At 38.8% G+C, this 17,576-nt stretch overlaps 1 protein-coding gene across 1 annotated transcript in view; it reads right to left on the bottom strand.

Annotated features, from left to right (window-relative positions):
* Positions 1-17,576, bottom strand: part of COL4A1 (collagen type IV alpha 1 chain) — a 119,848-nt gene that overhangs the window by 29,158 nt on the left and 73,114 nt on the right. Inside the window, exons 14-29 of the mRNA XM_063392790.1 lie at positions 17,140-17,175; positions 16,937-16,996; positions 14,758-14,802; positions 14,484-14,537; positions 13,965-14,006; positions 12,701-12,794; positions 11,978-12,013; positions 10,244-10,408; positions 8,276-8,371; positions 7,082-7,165; positions 6,296-6,366; positions 3,094-3,285; positions 2,078-2,246; positions 1,635-1,727; positions 1,432-1,536; positions 54-151 (exon numbers count right to left, since the gene is read on the bottom strand). Coding sequence (XP_063248860.1) covers positions 54-151; positions 1,432-1,536; positions 1,635-1,727; positions 2,078-2,246; positions 3,094-3,285; positions 6,296-6,366; positions 7,082-7,165; positions 8,276-8,371; positions 10,244-10,408; positions 11,978-12,013; positions 12,701-12,794; positions 13,965-14,006; positions 14,484-14,537; positions 14,758-14,802; positions 16,937-16,996; positions 17,140-17,175 — 1,440 coding nt within the window. The remainder of the gene's footprint in view (positions 1-53; positions 152-1,431; positions 1,537-1,634; positions 1,728-2,077; positions 2,247-3,093; positions 3,286-6,295; positions 6,367-7,081; positions 7,166-8,275; positions 8,372-10,243; positions 10,409-11,977; positions 12,014-12,700; positions 12,795-13,964; positions 14,007-14,483; positions 14,538-14,757; positions 14,803-16,936; positions 16,997-17,139; positions 17,176-17,576) is intronic.

Below are 17,576 nucleotides of genomic sequence, written 5' to 3'. Positions count from 1 at the left end.
GTTCCTGTCGACATGGGGAGTTACAGAAAACAGTATCAGCAGCTGACATCTACCTTTTGGCCTTGTAAACCTGGAACTCCTGGCAAACCATCCAGACCAGGGGTTCCTGGAGTTCCTGGCAGTCCAGGTGAACCAGGCTGACCTTGGAAACCTATTAAACAAAGCAAAACAAAACATTAGTCACATCATTACTGTCTCTGTCTGTAGGTGACCTCTGCTGTTTCTTTAAGCCTCTAAACTGAACTGTTCACAGGGATGTGTTAGAAAAGATCTGGGTAGCCAAACTTCTAGGCATGCCAGTATGCAAATGTCCCAACAAAGATTCAAATGCTGATTTTTGTTCAGCAGTTGGCTTTTGATGAGAAACCACCACCCAGAAGAAATAAACGCTGAGTGTTTCCTCTTCAATAAACAGCCTTGTGGGTTCATCTCCCATCTCCCTTGCGAGAAATATCCTGCAAAACTGTGTTCCTAAAGTCTTCTTCAGAAAAGGCAACTTAATGTGTGGGGCATCAGACTGAGGGATGCACACTAAGTCCACCTGTGAGTCAATGCCTTGTGTGCAGTATTTGTCTTGTGACACACTCTACATGTCCTCTGTGGGTTTCATACAGAAGGTTTCTATGCCAGAGCTAGCCCATGACCTGCACATTGGAAATGCAAGAAGGAACACCTACAACATTCTGCAAATCCCTTAAAGACAGCACTCACTCAACATCAGCACACGCACGATAAATTCAGATGAATTCAGAAATTCAGATTTCAGGCAGAAATTCAGCTTTTAGGCTAAGACCCCAGAATGTCATTGGGCAGAGCTGAGTTGATGAAAGGTCCTTTAAAGAAATATATTTAATTGTCATTTCTTTTATCTGGCACCAAAAGTGCATACAGCAATTCTTTTCCAGATACAATGGGCCTTTTCTGTTCAGGTCCCAATGCAGTCTCAGAGGAACCAGATGTGGTTACAGAGAAAAATATGTCCTTTCTCCTTATTAAATTTCTGACCCTCCCAGCTAATTGGTGTGCGGAATCATAAGAAATAATAACGAAGACACAAAAGAATTTTGGTGATTGAGGTGGCTGCTGAAAGTTCAGTCATCTAGTTCTAAATGAGCAGCAGTACTGTAAAATACATCTTCAAAAAATCCAAAACATTTAGACTTCCTTTAAGCTACTTGCATATCCTGACAATGGCCATGGAGGGAACTTATGTTGAGTAAGTTCAACTACACTTATGTAGAGTAAGATGGATTTCTAATCAAGCCACTCTCAGCTGTCTGGGACCCAGCAGAGCTGGTTGACTTTTGCAAGGGAGTTTCTTCAGCTGCACTTCCCAAACCCCATGCAGCTATGGCTGGATGACAGTGGAGGCCTCCATCCACACTCCAGTTACACCAGCTCTGCTAGATTTATTTTTAAGCTTTATCTTACCTTTAGGACCTGGAGGTCCAGGGAATCCTATACCTGGCTGCCCAACAGCACCTTTTTCTCCTGGTAGGCCAGGTCTACCTGGAAGCCCAGGATTCCCTTTGTCACCTTTGCAAATAAAAACAAGACAAATGTTAACACCAAGGCTAACTTCTGAGGAACAGAACCATCCTGATAACCAGACAAAGTTTAAGAGACTGCTGTACCTTGGGGTCCAGGGAAACCAGGTGGCCCGGGAAGGCCATCTGCCCCAGGAGGTCCAGGGAGCGATATAGTTCGTCCTGCTTCACCCTTTGCTCCTGTAAATGTAAAGTTATATTAGAGTACAGGAACTGATGAAATAAAAAGGGAGTTCTACCTTGACAGCATTATCAGTTCATCCATACCATTACAAGTGACTTGTTATGATTTTTGGTTTTTTTGGTAGAAACTAGGATGAACCTAAACTGACCCATTTTGCCTAGCAAATTCTTCAAGAAAACTGCCCTCAAAAATTTGCAATTATACTGCTCAAAGCAAACACTGATTTAAATTAGGAAGCCTTTTAATTTCAGGCTTAAATTCTGATGATCCTCTAGGCTGTACCATTTAAAGGGCATAATTTTCACTCTTATTTTTTTGTATTTTTTTAAACATATTACAGCATTACCTGGAAGTCCTGGTAAACCTGGGGTTCCATCAAAGCCTCTGTCTCCTTTTTCACCAGGCAATCCTGCAGCACCTGTCCCAGGAGGGCCAGGAAAACCTCTTTCACCACGCACTCCAGGGAATCCAGGCTGGCCAGGGGGACCACGTTCTCCTTTCAAGCCAGCTGTACCCTAATTTTTGGAAAGTATAAGTGTATTTCTTGCCTGGCTGGCAAGAGAGAACACATCATCCTCTCTGAATATTTTGCAACTGGGATTTAGCACAGGTATCTGTAATGTTGAAGAAAGTGAATTTTTTCTACTGAGTTCAATGAAACAGAATTAGGTTCCATGTGGAATAGCACAAGGGAATCACATCTAGCAATGCAGCTAACTGTAACATGTGGGCCATGTTTCCAGTAGAGGATCTGGGAGCAGAGGTGAGCTCCACACTCAGCTCTATATGCACACCAGTGAGCTCTATCAGTGCAAGATGCTGTGGCATTCGTTTCCACAAGAAGAGAAATATGCTAGAACAGACTTGAATCTATTCTTCACAAATTCTATTTGGATAACTGCATTCGTTCAATCTTCTCCAAGTATCAGCTAAATCATTCACACTAGTTCTCACTATCAAGCTGTGAGAAAGGCAGAAAGGAAAAATACTACTGTCCACGTCTGAACCTTTTCTCTATACTCCTGAAAGTAACAAGCCATGCTGCATGCATTTGAGTCAGATCACTTATTTGCATGGCATGTGAAAGAAACGGTCTGAAAAACCTAGTCATAAGATAGTCTATTGTTGAAGAACTGTCTTCCTCACTACTTCCAGTGAAAATGGAATAATCTTCTGAGGAAGAATGTACTACTCAAGGTAAGGAACACATGTAGAAAAATGAATGAGGCCAACAAACATAAAGCATGTATAGGGCACAAAAGCATGTGAATTCTGATCTGAAAGACAGAATGTATAGCACAGTAAGTAAACACAAATAAACATGCAGTAGGACAATATGTAAACATAAAGAAACAAACATACCGCTGCTCCTTTTGGACCCGGGGGACCTGGAAATCCATCTTTCCCTGGTCTTCCTTCTCTTCCAGGAATGCCTGGTTGTCCTGGGAAACCAGGGTCTCCCTTTTCGCCTTTCAGGATAGAATCATAAGTAAAATCTCCAGGTTCTCCTTTTGGCCCAGGGCTGCCTATAAGTCCTGGAGTTCCAGGGGGGCCCTGAAATTACATATATTCAGATGTCATTAGTTGCCCTACAAACCCTTCAACTGATACAAAAGAAAGCAAACCTCCAGAAACTGAAGTGTAAATCCAAATAAAGGGAAACACCAAGTCATTGACTGAGGAGGTCAAATGAGAATATTTTCCAGAACACAGCAGTCTTGGAAGCAGAAAGCTTCTCCCTTGGGTAATTTATTCATGACATTCAGTGGATGTGAATACATGTGTTCCTTCATTATTAATATTCATCAATTTTGAACAGCTGACACAGTCAGTTGGTAATATCAGAATACTACACGTATGCTCAGAAAACAGTTTTGTCACCTCTTCTGAAAAGAACTTACCTACCTAGTGGTACACATACAGGATTTCCAGAATTTCAATTTTTCCCCTAAATATTTTCTAGGACTTGAATGAACTTTTCTTACAGGAACAGCCTCTATAATTTCTAGTGACTCAGAGCTACTCATCAGGGTAGTAAAACACAAACTTCACGGGCAATGTCCTCTACATACAGCTCATATGTGCCCTCCACTTCAACCTGAACCAGAACATGGTCAATGGTAATCTTCTCATTAGCACTGGAGTATTCTGAATCAGATTCTGATGCTCTGGCATGGCTGTAAGCAATGTCAGCTTGCAAGGCTGGCCTCTGTGTAGTTTTTCCAAGTTAAATTATATGCTGCATCACCACCTGGCTGAACTTTGTGGAGCAAAACAAGCTTAAAAGCACTCAGAACAGCAGCCAATCCTTGTCTGAATAAAGACATGAAAAGCACTTAGGAGGCAATAAAAATAAAATATAAAAGTGTGGCAAAACAGGTGCCAAGAAGAAATGCCAGACAACAAAAAAGCTTAAATACATTAGAATGTCTTTCATTTTTTTCCCACTGTTTCTTTTATGAATCCCCTTGATATTATAGTACATTCAGTCACTGGGTAATGCAATTTATTGTGATGGCAATAGATAAAGAATTCATCTTAGTCAATTTTCACTGCCTGACTTCAGGCAACACAGCTTTATTTATACTCCAGGGAGAGAAACAGATTCCTTGAGTAATGAATTCATATAGTGGTTTGTGGTTTTTGCTCCTGAAGGTACCTCCCTCTCACCACTGGTGATAGAGGGAGCTCACATAACCCAGTGTGTGATAAAAGCCAGGGCAGGGAATGTCACTTTGAAGTGACACTGCCAGAAAGGATCAGCTGCAAGGAAACAGGCAGCTCTGGGGAGAAGAGAGCTGGGGAGACTCAGCCTACTCACACTGGGAATGGTGTCAAACCCCACGTTATGCTGCAGGAATATGTATGCTGAAAACATATTTCCCAGCAAACCTCAGTGTCCATAGGGGCACTTAAATGGACTCTGACAAGGTCAAATGTAATTGTGGTAGTACACTGCTCATTCGGGAGTCATTTGTGTTACATTTTAGACAAGTGTTACACTTACAGCTGTTCTGCTTCTGGCCTTACTCTGGAGTCATGTTGTGCTGCATCAACATAATTTACAAGTAATCTTATTAGGATGCTACACACTTTCACAGCTTTCCTTTATTTCTTCAAAAGTATTTAACTTTTCCTGTTTACTAATTGTGTTTTACAGAACATACCGCAGACACTTCCCAAAATCTTCATTAACAACCTGGATGCAGGACTTGAAGGAATACTAAGTAAGTTTGCCAGTGACAATAAATTGGGAGGAGCTGTCAGCTCCCTTGAGGGCAGAAAGGCCCTGCAGAGACCTCAACAAACCAGAGAGATGGGCAATCACCAGCACAAGAGCAAGTGCCAGACTCTGCACCTGGGATGGGGCAATCCTGAATGTGTGGATAGACCAGAGGATGACAGGCTGTAAAGCAGTGCCACAGAAAGAGACCTGGGGGTCCTGGCTGATGGCAAGTTGAACATGAGCCAGCAGTGCCCTGCAGCCAGCAGGGCCAACCCTGTCCTGGGGGCATCAGGGACAGCAGGGCCAGCCAGGCAAGGGAGGGGATTGTCCTCTCTGCTCTGAGCTGGGATGGCCTCTCCTTGAATACTGTTTTTTTGTGCCACAACATAAGAAAGACATTAAACTACTGAGGAGTATCCAGAGGAAGACCACGAGGATGGTGGGGGAAGGGGAAGGGGAAGCCTCATGATTAATGGCTGATGTCACTTGATTTGTTCAGCCTGGAAAGGAGACTGAGGGAGACCTCATATCAGTCTACAACTTCCTCATGAGGGGTTGAGGAGGGGCAGGCACTGATCTCTTCACTGGTTTGAACAGCGAAAGGATTTGAGGAAACAACACGAAGCTGAGTCAAAGGAGGTTTGGGCTGGGTATCAGGAAAAGGTTTTACAAGGTTGGGCACTAGAGCAGGCTCCCCAGGGAGATGGTCACAACAACAGCCTGAGACAGTTCAGGAAGCATTTGGACAACTCTCTCAGGCACATGGTGTGATGTTTGGGATGTCCTTCATAGAACCAGGAGTTGGACTTGATGATCCTGATGAGCCCCTTCCAAGTCAGCATTTTCCCTTATTCTATGATTCAAAATTGGGCAAAACTGGCACAGTGTGCTGCATGCTAACATTAGATTGCTTACACTACACTAGATGGCACTGTCTGTCTCTCAATATATTTGTACTCAACAGCAAAGTGTTATTGGAACAATTCACAAGGTCAGGGAATACCTGCATCTGTTTCCTGAGAAATCCTGCCCTACCCAGCTCCACTGCTTAGCTTGCTCAGGCAGAAGGCCATGTGTCCTGCTGAGTTCTTATGATGGATAAACTCAGAAGTATAACCAATATCTGACAGCTCTTTTTTAGCTCTTACAGTTCAAACCCACTTTTTCCTACTTTATTTTATTAGGCATAGTTAACCCTAATTTTATCATATCAGTGCACTGTTTTGGGTTCGGTTTTTTTGTTTGATTTAAACAGAACTGTTACAGAACCACACTGATACACTGATCATCACAGGTTTTTTGATCACATGCCTAGCAGGACAGTAAGGCTTTACTTACAGGTACCCCTGGAAGGCCATCAAGTCCAGGTAAGCCTCTGTCACCCTTGAAACCTGCTTGTCCTGGAAAACCTTTTCAGAGAGACAAAAATACAGCTTAATTTATTACATGCTTTTACAAATAGCTCATTGTATGTGAATTCCTTGTGATCCCTTTTAAAGTGTCTCATTCCATTCCCAGCAATTCCAGCATAATGCTGCTAAAGCCAGTGAAGTTGTCTTGATTCCTGCACTTGTGTTGCATGCCTGCATTTATAAACTTGGAATCTGATGATTCATTTGACTTCAGAATGAATTTACCAATTCAGGAAACCAATGCAGAACCAAAACAACTAAACCACATTCATTCTGAACAGTACTAGAACGAACATAATATAATTTTTGGCATGTGGCACTTCTCACATATGGTAGTAAAAAATTTTTTTTTTTGACGCCACAGAATTTAGGTCTGCAATTGGAAAAAAATTGTATGGGTTACTGTCAAGCCTGGGCATACAGGCAAATGTTCCCCATGTTATTTCTCACTGTGAAAATATTTGGGCCGCAATTTGCAAAGACCCTTCATTGTGGCCAGTTTCTGCTTCCCTGGTAATTCTGGTTGATTGTATCGGAAATTTGGAATGAAGCCAAAAAAAGGACTATGCCACTCTCCTTTCATTAGTTCTTTCATTATTTTCACAAATAATTTGATGAATGGGACAAAAAGCTAATTAATTTTACTATGTATGCTGCACTTTTTAGAATTTAGCCTACACAGCTCATTCTTGGGTAATTAAGGAGTTTTTACCTGCTGGACCTGGCAGCCCTTGTGGTCCTGGAAGTCCAGGAGGTCCTACTTTATCACACAAGGCACAGGCTTCACCCTTGTCACCTGAAAAAATGAAACAACAAAGCACATGAATACCAGCAAAAAGATCCAAGACAACTGCAAGCAGGCAGATTCAGGGCAAATGTCAATTTAATATTTAAATAAATTGCTACTTCTAATTTCATGCTTCAAGGCAAAAATATCAGCAAGATGATGTTCAAAATTCTTTAAAATTTTTAAAGGAATGCCATGAAAATTAACATACGTCTTATCCTAGGGTTAATATTTAAGAGAATGGTTAAAGGAGACCAGGTTGAAAAGGATTGAAAAGAAGAAATATTCAGTGGGTATAGAGAAAATAAAATTATTGAAGCAGAGAAAGGATAACTTCTGTAGTCACTGTAAAAACAGTGCAACAGAAAAGAGAATGAGATAAGAAAGGAGCAACCACCATGTAAATGAGTGCAGCTCTTTTTTCAAATGTTCATTTAGTCAATGCTGCTATCCATATGCTGCTCAAACATGTGGTTGACTGTCTTATTTACAGAATTTCACAGTTAGATCAGAAAAGACCTTTGCCATCATTGAGTTCAACCTATGACCAAACCACGTCAATAGACCTTGGCACTCAGTGCCACTGCAGTCTTTTCTTGAACTCCTCCGGGGATGGTGACTCCATCACCTCCCTGGGCAGCCCATTCCAATGCCCAATAAACCCTTCTGTGAAAAACTTCTTCCTAATGTCTAACCTAAGGCTGCTTATAAATGTTAAAGTTTTATCTTCAATTATACTCATGGCAATGATTCATAAACCATTTTCATTCTCAACTCATCTGCCTCTCTCTAAATCTGCATCTCAGAATTCACAACCTCAATTACCTTGAACAGCTCAATTTACACTGTATAGGGCTATACTCAACCCTTTCTGGTCCTCTTGCAGCTTTATCACTTCCTAGCAAGGAGCAGGCCAAGAGAAGTTCATATCACACAGTTCAATATACAATATCCTTCTCTACTCACCAGAGAGTCAAGAAACATCTTCCATGTCCATGAACTATTTAACTAACTTCAAGTAAACTCTCTCTGGATCCAGCCTAATTTGCTCAGCCTCTTTATATACTCAAGCTCCAGGCTACTAACCATTAGAATACAATCACTTTAAAATACTGTTACCTTTCTCTCCCATCTCTCCTGGAAATCCATCTCTTCCTGGAAGTCCAGGACTACCTGGTGCACCAGGTTCTCCCTGCTGGCACTGATCAATTCCATCTGAAATGAAATTGCGATAAAGAATATTGTTTTGACAAGTACAAGTTTCCATTATAGGGTTGCATTTATATCATACCTCAAATATTACCTACAAAAAGTGGTAAGTCAGGATAGTATTTTACTCCTTTATTGGATTTACCTGGAAAAAATTTAACTGGGATTCTGTATTCTTATTCCATATACATTGCTTAAGAAACCCTGAGAATTACAGAGAAAAGACAGGCTCTGCCATAATGAGGTTACAAACAATTTCAACATAAAATCTATTTTCATTTTAGTTTTGGCTTGGAAAAGTATCACAGGTGAAAAACTGATGTTTTGACCCTGAAGGTAATGGAGAGTATTGATGTTCTGAAGAAATTCATTAAGAATGTTTTTTTGTGCCCTGACTTCTCTTCAACATTTTAGGAAATTTCCCAGGTAAGAGCAGCTTGTCAACATCTATTTAACTTCATCACACTGATCAAGCTTCCTAAAAACAACAAACCTCGTATGTTAGGATCTGAAATAGGTAACAAATGAGAATATTTATCAGGTTTGATATAAGAATATAAATAGTGCTTGTTCTGGTTGATGATATGATGCAGGATCTCACCCAATATAACATGACATCATTTTGGACAAAGCCAGTAGTCAAAATGCTAATGTGAAGTTTGGAAAACAAGTTAAATGGAAAAGAATTGTTTCCCATTATGTACTTGAAGAAGACTAAAGAAGTATCTGGGGAAGGAGTAGAATTAAGCAACAACAATAATTTGTATGAGAAATAGGAATTCCCCATTTTTTTAGGAAAATGTCAGATTTAGCCATTTAATTCCATATTGTACATGCTGGATTTTGCACTGCTTCACTGGCAAACACAGCAACAACCAGGCAGCTTCCCCTTTTTTTGAACAAAGTATCTTTGGTTTAGAAATTCTATAGAGAAGAATATTTTTTTCAATAGCTTTGAAGTCCCTTGTAACAGGGGTATCATTCCTTATGTTGAAATGATAATTTAACTCACAATATCAGTATCACCCATAGCAAAAGTTTTCTGTCAGAGTTAAAACATTCGTTGTAAGGAACTAGTTAGCATGGACCACTTCCACATGTACTTAGTTATTGCTTCATTGCAGAGCAAAATCATTTTCCTGTTTAAGATTCCTTTACCACAGTCTAATAAAATGTGTGTAATGTTGGTATCATGACTATTAATATTATTATATCCTTGTCACATCATTACTGGCTTTTCATTTACTTCATAAAGCAGGTGTTTACCCTGGTCTAGTAGGTGGCATCCTTGCCTATGTTGGGGGGTTGGAACCAGATGCTCTTTAAGGTTTCTTCCAACCCAAGCTTTTCTATGACCACATTCTCCTCTAAGATAATTTTATTTCAAAATAAAAACTTCTGGTAAACTAGTACCTCAGACTGCAGTTCTCATACCTGTTCTATCTGTTACAGACTGGCACTGCAGATTTGTAAATGGTAACACTGAACAGCCAGCTTTTATGCTATGAACAGCATTAGTGTCTTCTGTTTTTTTAATTGAAAATATACAAATACCACTACATTGGCACAGTAGGACACAGAACAAGTTACTGTGAATTAAGATCAATTGTTTGGTTATATTCTAACAATTCACAATGAATTTGGTAGAAATTTTAGAAGTATTAATTTAGCAAAGAATCCTTGTCCTTTCCCAGTAAGGAAACAAGTGGCTCCCTGCACTGTGCAACAGCTTTTACTTGGTTCATCAGTAACTCAGGTAATTTTCTTCTGTGGCACAGATGCATTCTGATTGCAGCTTTTATAATCTTGTCTCTTTTTTCTTTTTCTAACGTGCATTATGAGTCTTCAGTGTGAAAAGCAACCAAGGGCTTTACCTACCTGTTACTCCTGGAGGTCCTGGTGGGCCAGGCAGCCCAGGGGGACCCGGGAAACCATCTCTTCCAGGGATTCCAGGTGAAGGGAAACCTGGAGAACCCTTTTCACCTTTTTCACCTCTCTCTCCAGGGACACCAGGTGATCCTACCCGGTCTGGAATTGGCCGACCTTTGGACAGAGCAAAACATAATTGTAAAAATGACAAGTGAAAAGACAGCAACATTATCAACACATTCACAGGGTTTTAGAGAGAAATGAAGAAATGTTAGTCCCAAAAAAAAGGAACTGTATTTTAATTATTGGTGATTTATACAAAATTGAGTTTGTATACTCACTACAGCTGAGAGAAACTCACTTCTGTTAGGTCCCTAGACAAACACACCTCATCTGTATCAAGTGCTTTTCTGAGGTATAGTTGGACACACTTTTGCTGGGTAGTAAATAGTGACAACACTGGAGTCAACTTAGCTATTCCACCTAGAAACTATTACACTCTTCCCTACCTCATAAAAACCAAATCTAAAACACACCTAGAAAGGGAGGGCATGTCTGATAACTTCATTAAACAAGTACTCAACAATGCTAGCAGATTTAAGGAATGCTAAACACAAAATGGTTTCTAAGAATAGTAAGTGAAAAACAGCTAATAAGGAGAAGCTGTTAAACAACTACCAAAAACCCTAGTTAAGATCTCCTTTTAGCTATTTGCACAGTCACACAAGTCTTCATATTTTAATGGCCTATTTCAGTTCACAGCTCGTCACTACACTTGACCACTAAAACATTTGATTAATTTACAACACTGTAGGAAGGTATGGAAGTCACACAAAGCTCAGTTTCTGTAGGATAATTACAGACTAAGAGCTATCATTACAGCCTGTGGCATATAGCATTTTCTCCCTAACCTGTGAAAAATTTCCTGGAAACTATCTCACCCTGGGTCACATTAATTTCATATTTAGCTCACTGCCAAGATAGAAAATGAAAGCAAGGAAGGTAATGATAGTATCACTGCAGGATGTGTCAAGTGTGGGGTCTGCACAGATGATTTGCCTACTTTTAAAAAGCAAATATCATGGTGTACGTCAAACACATGTGCATGTACTTATATACATAAAAGCAGTGTTACCATGGATGTGAAGATGTTAAGGCTCTGAGAAAGGCAACACTTGTAGGCAAAAGAAATAACTTTTATTAACAAGTATAATTTACTTGTTATTTAGTTTATTAACAAGTATATTAACTTTTATAACAAGTGACATGGTCAAAAAAGCCTTCGGGATTGACTCTGATGGACTAAGTATTATTTCTTCCTTCAAAGCTTGTTTTGTTATACAAACACACAGAGAGCTGAAGTGAGAACAAGACAAAGATCTCCATATGAGCACACACACTCAGGTGTATGTGCACACACTCACACACATTCACACCTAACAACTCCTCCCACACGATGGAGTCAGACTCTCTGGGCTGTCTCTGATGGACTGTGCACCTCATTCTCAACTTCAGCAGAAAGTTATCAGAGCAGAACACAAAGAACAAGGCTGGATCACATCTGAGACATGACAAAAGCAATCTGGAGGAAGGGTCTGCAGGGATGATTAGACCCCTGGAGAGGTCAGTGCTTGGGTTTTCAGAAAGTCAGGCAGTAACTGAAAGCAGCTAAGAAGACTACCCCTCAGGACTGCTCACACAACACAGGACAAATGTGAAAAATCAGTAGTCATAATTTCATACCTGGAGGTCCTGGGATTCCTTGTACACCAGGGAAGCCTTTAGAAAGAGAAGGTTTCAATTAGGCAGTGAATTCGGCAATGCCAGGGAAAGTGAACTTCTAGGAGATATAACTGAAATTCATATTCATGCATATTTGCATTCTGAATCAAATTTGAAGTTAAATGATCTGTATATATCTTTAAGAAACACATTCAGAGAAAAGGTCCTACTGTGTGCCAATTCCCCCAGTGATTTTTCTTGAATTGGCTAAGGTCTGTAGTGGGGAAAATGGGAAGGGAAATGCTTGATTTTCTCTGTTTACTGAAGACTTTTTAAAAATATGCAAGCCAATCCTAGGATAAAAACTAGGTACTGACTTTTACAAAGCAGTTTCAAGATTCTCTACGTTAATTACGTTCTTGTTGATTCTCTGCATTAATTACCCTCCTTACATTCATGTTGATTTCCATACTTCTTAGATATTCTCACTGGATTATTTAACTGCCATAAAAACAGATCCCAGTTTTTAATTTTTCATCTATAACTGAAAGGCAATCTTAGTTATGTTGAGAACCAGAAGTATCCTACAAGCTACTACAAAATATTATTACCTGAAAACAATTAAATAACTGGAACGTTACACTTCCATATAGAGCTTCTGAGCACAAATAGTACAACTTTAATTTTCTTTAGTGAGAAAACTAAAAGTATAACTCAATTAAAAAGACAAGACAAAATACACACCTTTTTCTCCTTTTTGACCTTTCAGTCCAGGCAAACCTGAAACTCCAGGGTCTCCTTTTTCACCAAAGGTATCTACTGGTCCAGCATCTATCATCTAAATCACAGGACAAAGACTAGAAATATACAACTGAACCATCATATCTCCTCCATCTTCACCTCATGTTACAGAGACCATTACAGTTTTATTGACAATTTCCAGCAGTTTTGATTATACTTGCAACTTCAGCAAGTGAGAGGCTTGTAGATGCTCAGGAATCACCAGAGAAAATAAATATTTCCCATTCTACCCAAATGCCTTCATATCGATTGCAGGATTATGTGGAGAGCATTTATAGCATCTTCCTCAAAAAGAATGATGCCAGAAAATCTTAATATGGTATAAGCATGATCCACTGGGTTTGTATTACCTTTTATTTGAAAATATTACCTTCCGCCAGTTTTTTGCTAACATTGATCTGAGCTCAGTATATAGGATGCTAATATTTACAATACAATATGCAGGAAGTATGTACAATTTTCCAAACCAAATCAGCAGATGTTGGGAATTTGTTGTCATAACTGGGAAGCAGCACCACCAATCATCTGCTTGTACCTGACTAGCCCCATTTTTTCATCTGAACTGGTAAAAAAAAATATAAATTGCTCCCCGGTTTCTTCTTGTGCATAAGGGCCAATTTCTGCTTGGGGCCTCACTGGACATTGGTCAGGAAGTGATGAGCAAATGCACTGTACATCCCTTCTCTTCCTCAGGTTTTAGTCCTTTCTTCTTGTTATCTACCTTTTCTTCATGATTATTACTACTACTACTATTACTATCAGTAACTTTATTTTTATTAATAACTTGTTCTTATCTCGAGAATTTTACCTTTTTCTAATTCTCCTTCCCATCCCATGTTGAGGAGGGACAGTGAGTGAGTGAGCAGCTGTCTGGTGCTCAGTCCCCAGCTGGGGTTAAACCACAACTGTGAAATGGACAGATTTACTCTTTTGAACTGTCTTTTGGATACTGTGTAGTGATTAGCAATGCTTGTAATATCCACAGTCCAAAACACTTGAAATTCATATTCTTTGAGGGTTCCTTTCCCAAATTTCAAACATACTTTGAAGAACTGCACCCAACTTTGCTTCCATTGGACATGACTGAAGAAAACAAGATCAGACTATACACAGTATCTCTTTTTTTCCTCATTGTTTGAGCACTTTGACAAAATTCAATTTAATTTTATTTTAAGTTTAAAATGAAATACAAATTTATTTTACTTACTCTTCCTGGAGGTCCTGGATAACCTCGCTCCCCTTTGTCACCCTAAATCAAAACAGAATTTATGTTTTAAATGCAGGGGGTTTTTGCATTTAAACAACAAAATTAGATTTCCTCAACAAATGAACATTTGGAAACAGATTCAAACAACATCCACATGGTAAGTATGTGGAATACTATAATAACCAAAAGTAGTAATTAGTTTGCAAGCTTGTACTGGTTTGCACTATTTGAAGAGAAACTGGAGGTTTTGGGGAAGTACACTTACACCTATGCTGGCTGGACAAAGAGCTTGTGAAAATAAAATCTGCATTAATCAATACAGGTAAGAGATCTAAATTGGAGATACCTACACTACCTTCATTCTGATTTCTCCTGGTCTCTGAATGATGACATACAGCTTAGCAACATTCAATTAATATTGCTTTATGTGCATTCATTGCTTAAATGCAATCAACAAACACACCACAAAAGCTATTAACTCATTCTGTGTGAAGGGAAGAAAAGCTGCTACTAACTCACCTTTGTGCCAGGCTCCCCAGGTCGTCCTGGAATCCCAAACCCTCCAGGCAAACCCTGTGTGTAGAAGACAGTGAAACCAGAAGAGTCAAATACAGGTGGATCTTAGCTGTGGCAGCAGCAAAGTTTAAAAATTTTAGAAGTCACAAGTTCACTGAAAGCAACGACTTCAAATAAACAATTCAGAAGGCTAGAAAATATTAACTATCTGTAATACACAGATAGTTCTTGGGTTTGAATGTAAGAAACAGTGCTTGAAATTGAGTAAAATACATACAGGATCTCCTTTCGGTCCTGGTTCACCATCCTTTCCAGGCTTTCCCTGTAAAACACCAAGACAACACATACATGTAATTTCTAAATACAGTGGGTGGAATACTAGAACAAAATTATCACTATTGCAGTGCATTAATCAAATTGTGCTAATGCAGCTAACAGAGCAGAGTGGTTAATATGCCTAGTGCTTATATTACCTGACACCCTCCAAGATGCCAAATTAAATAAAATCCTGCACATCCATTCCCAGATTCAGAAATAACATAGATTTCCCCATCACGGAGTCTTCAAGACAAAATATATCTACAGCACAGGAAACTGGAACCAGATCCACCTTTTTCCTTGACAACAATCCTTTTCTATGCATATACTCTTTAACTTCATGAGACATTTATTCATAGATATTCAGTGGTTCAGTTTCAGCAGAAGGCTTGGAGAGTGGCTCTGTATCAGACTGTGTGGTAATGTAGTGGCAAACCCACTTCCCTCACACTGAAATTCAAATCGTAAGGCAGATGGAACACTAGAAGTCAAAATTTTCTCCTCCTGAGTAAAACTACAAATATTAGACTGCTGTGTAAACCTACAGACAGGGTAAGATTCCCTTGAAATAGTCAACAGTTATGTGATATATGATCTAGATGCACAAACCTACTTTTCAGCATTTTCCCTTCCTCTTCCCCTGTACCATGAAAGGACAGGGACATCAGCCTGTAGCCTGCTCCACTGGAGGCTGGCTTTCATTTGGTGTCCCAGTGCTTAGACTGTATGTGTAGCATAAGCAATATGAATTTGTCCCATAAACCCAAGGAAATGTAGATACCTAATACACAAAGTAACAGTGTATGTAATTCAGTCTAAAAAATAATCCCATCAGTTTAGATCAAAAAAAAATTTGTCTTAAACAATGCAATCAAAGGGCAAAAATGATAGAACAGACATGAACAGGCAACCACCATTGAGGTGTGCAGCTATGGCCTCTTGTAACAAAGGGTTACAAGTAATTTTTAATGATTAATTAAAATTACCTGCAAAGTTAAGAGAGCCTTCAAATATACACTGTGATCAGAACTGATCATATTGTTTCATTTCATCAAACTAGAATATCAGATTGCAACATCTGTTCATCTTTCAAGGTTTAGCTTAATTTCAGGAAGTAGCTGTGATTTCCTGAACAATTATGAAAGTTTGTTCAGGGAACTCTATAGAAACTGAAAACTATACTTTTGATAAACTTATATGTTCTGGTTTCCTCAAAAAGTTCTTAGCCAATATGTCTCCATTCCTCCAGCTTCAAGCCCTCATTTACAATAGGAGTAAAAACACATATATGATAGAAAAGATAATCCCATCACATAACTTTACTGAAAAGTTAATAGAACATCTGACTTTGAAGCATAGTGGAAAGGGAGATTTTCTCCTTTTCAGACTGAAGTAAAATCAAATGCCTATAGATGTGCTGGGCCTAAGAATTGATGAAGAACAACACCTTGAGAAACTTAAGAATTACTTAGAATACTGATACATTTGGATATAGAAAAAAGGTAGAATTTTGCTACCTGCTCAGCTATGGAAGATACAGCATGACTCATGGAGAAGTTCCATGAACAAGACTATGATTTAGGTCAGATTATACAAATATAACAGACTTTACAACCTCAAGCATCTACAGCCAGGCTAGAAACCAGCAAGCAAAAGAATTTCAGTGATCTAAATTTTTCACTCCATTCATTGTCTTTTTATGAAACTACCTACAGGTTAAGCAGGCTTATGATGTCAATTGCACATGAGAGTATTTGAAATAAATTCAATGTGTTCCATTTAGCTAATGTCATTTTTACAGAGTGGGTTTTTTTGGTTGGTTGGTTTTTGCGGGCTTTTTTTATTTGCTTTTTTCTTTCTTTCTGGAATGACTTAATCTTCAGTTTGGATTAATGTGAGTTTTGCTTTCACCTTCAGCACTGCAAGCTACTGCTAAATGTCTTCAGTTATCTGAAATGTTACATACTAACACTACTACATGTTACTACTACCTGGATTGTATACCTGTCCTACAACAAAATTTACTTTTTTAAAATATTAAAAAAATGTTGTTTAACTAATGGTTACTAAGTTTAATTAGCTAATGGAAAAGATACATTAACTGCAATTATGGTATTCATAGAATCGAGTGTACTTACACGTGGACCAGGCTTCCCAGGTTCACCCTTGTCTCCTTTGAAACCTGAACCTGGCAATCCCTGGAAAATAAATATTCACCAGATTAAAAATACTGCCAATTTCCAAAGTAAGTTTTCTTTTATCTAATAGGTATAAAGATATTTACTGCCATTATCATAGTCTTTATAATTTTTATAGTAGTAAAAAAGAACTCAATACTCACTGGGGTTCCCCGGTCGCCCTTTTCACCTGGATCACCCTAATGAAATTATCAAAAAATTACAATTTAGTAAACAAAAATTCAACCATTATTCATTTAGGTTGTAATTAATTCTTCATTTCAGCAAAAGCATCCTTAATCCTCCATTTCAAGAACTATGCCAAATGGTACGATATGCAAGAATTTAGACAAATGTCAAATGTGAATCCATTAAGCCAGTTTATTTCACTAGTATATATTGCTTCAACTGCTTAATTCAGTAAGTGAAAAATTCATTAGCACTAAGATTTCACAAATGTGTATACCAGAAGTTGAGTACATGCTGCTTAATTCAAAGTTGCAGAATATTTTCACAACATCCTATCCTTATCAATCCTGCTTCCTCAGAAAGTTACCTGCTGCTTACCAATTCATGCAATTATTGGTTCATTTATCATCTA

This window comes from Prinia subflava, chromosome 3 (genome assembly GCF_021018805.1).
Source record: "Prinia subflava isolate CZ2003 ecotype Zambia chromosome 3, Cam_Psub_1.2, whole genome shotgun sequence".
In the NCBI taxonomy this organism is placed as follows: domain Eukaryota; kingdom Metazoa; phylum Chordata; class Aves; order Passeriformes; family Cisticolidae; genus Prinia; species Prinia subflava.
The sequence above is the reverse complement of the archived record's forward strand: the minus strand, read 5'-3'. Positions and strand labels throughout refer to the sequence as shown.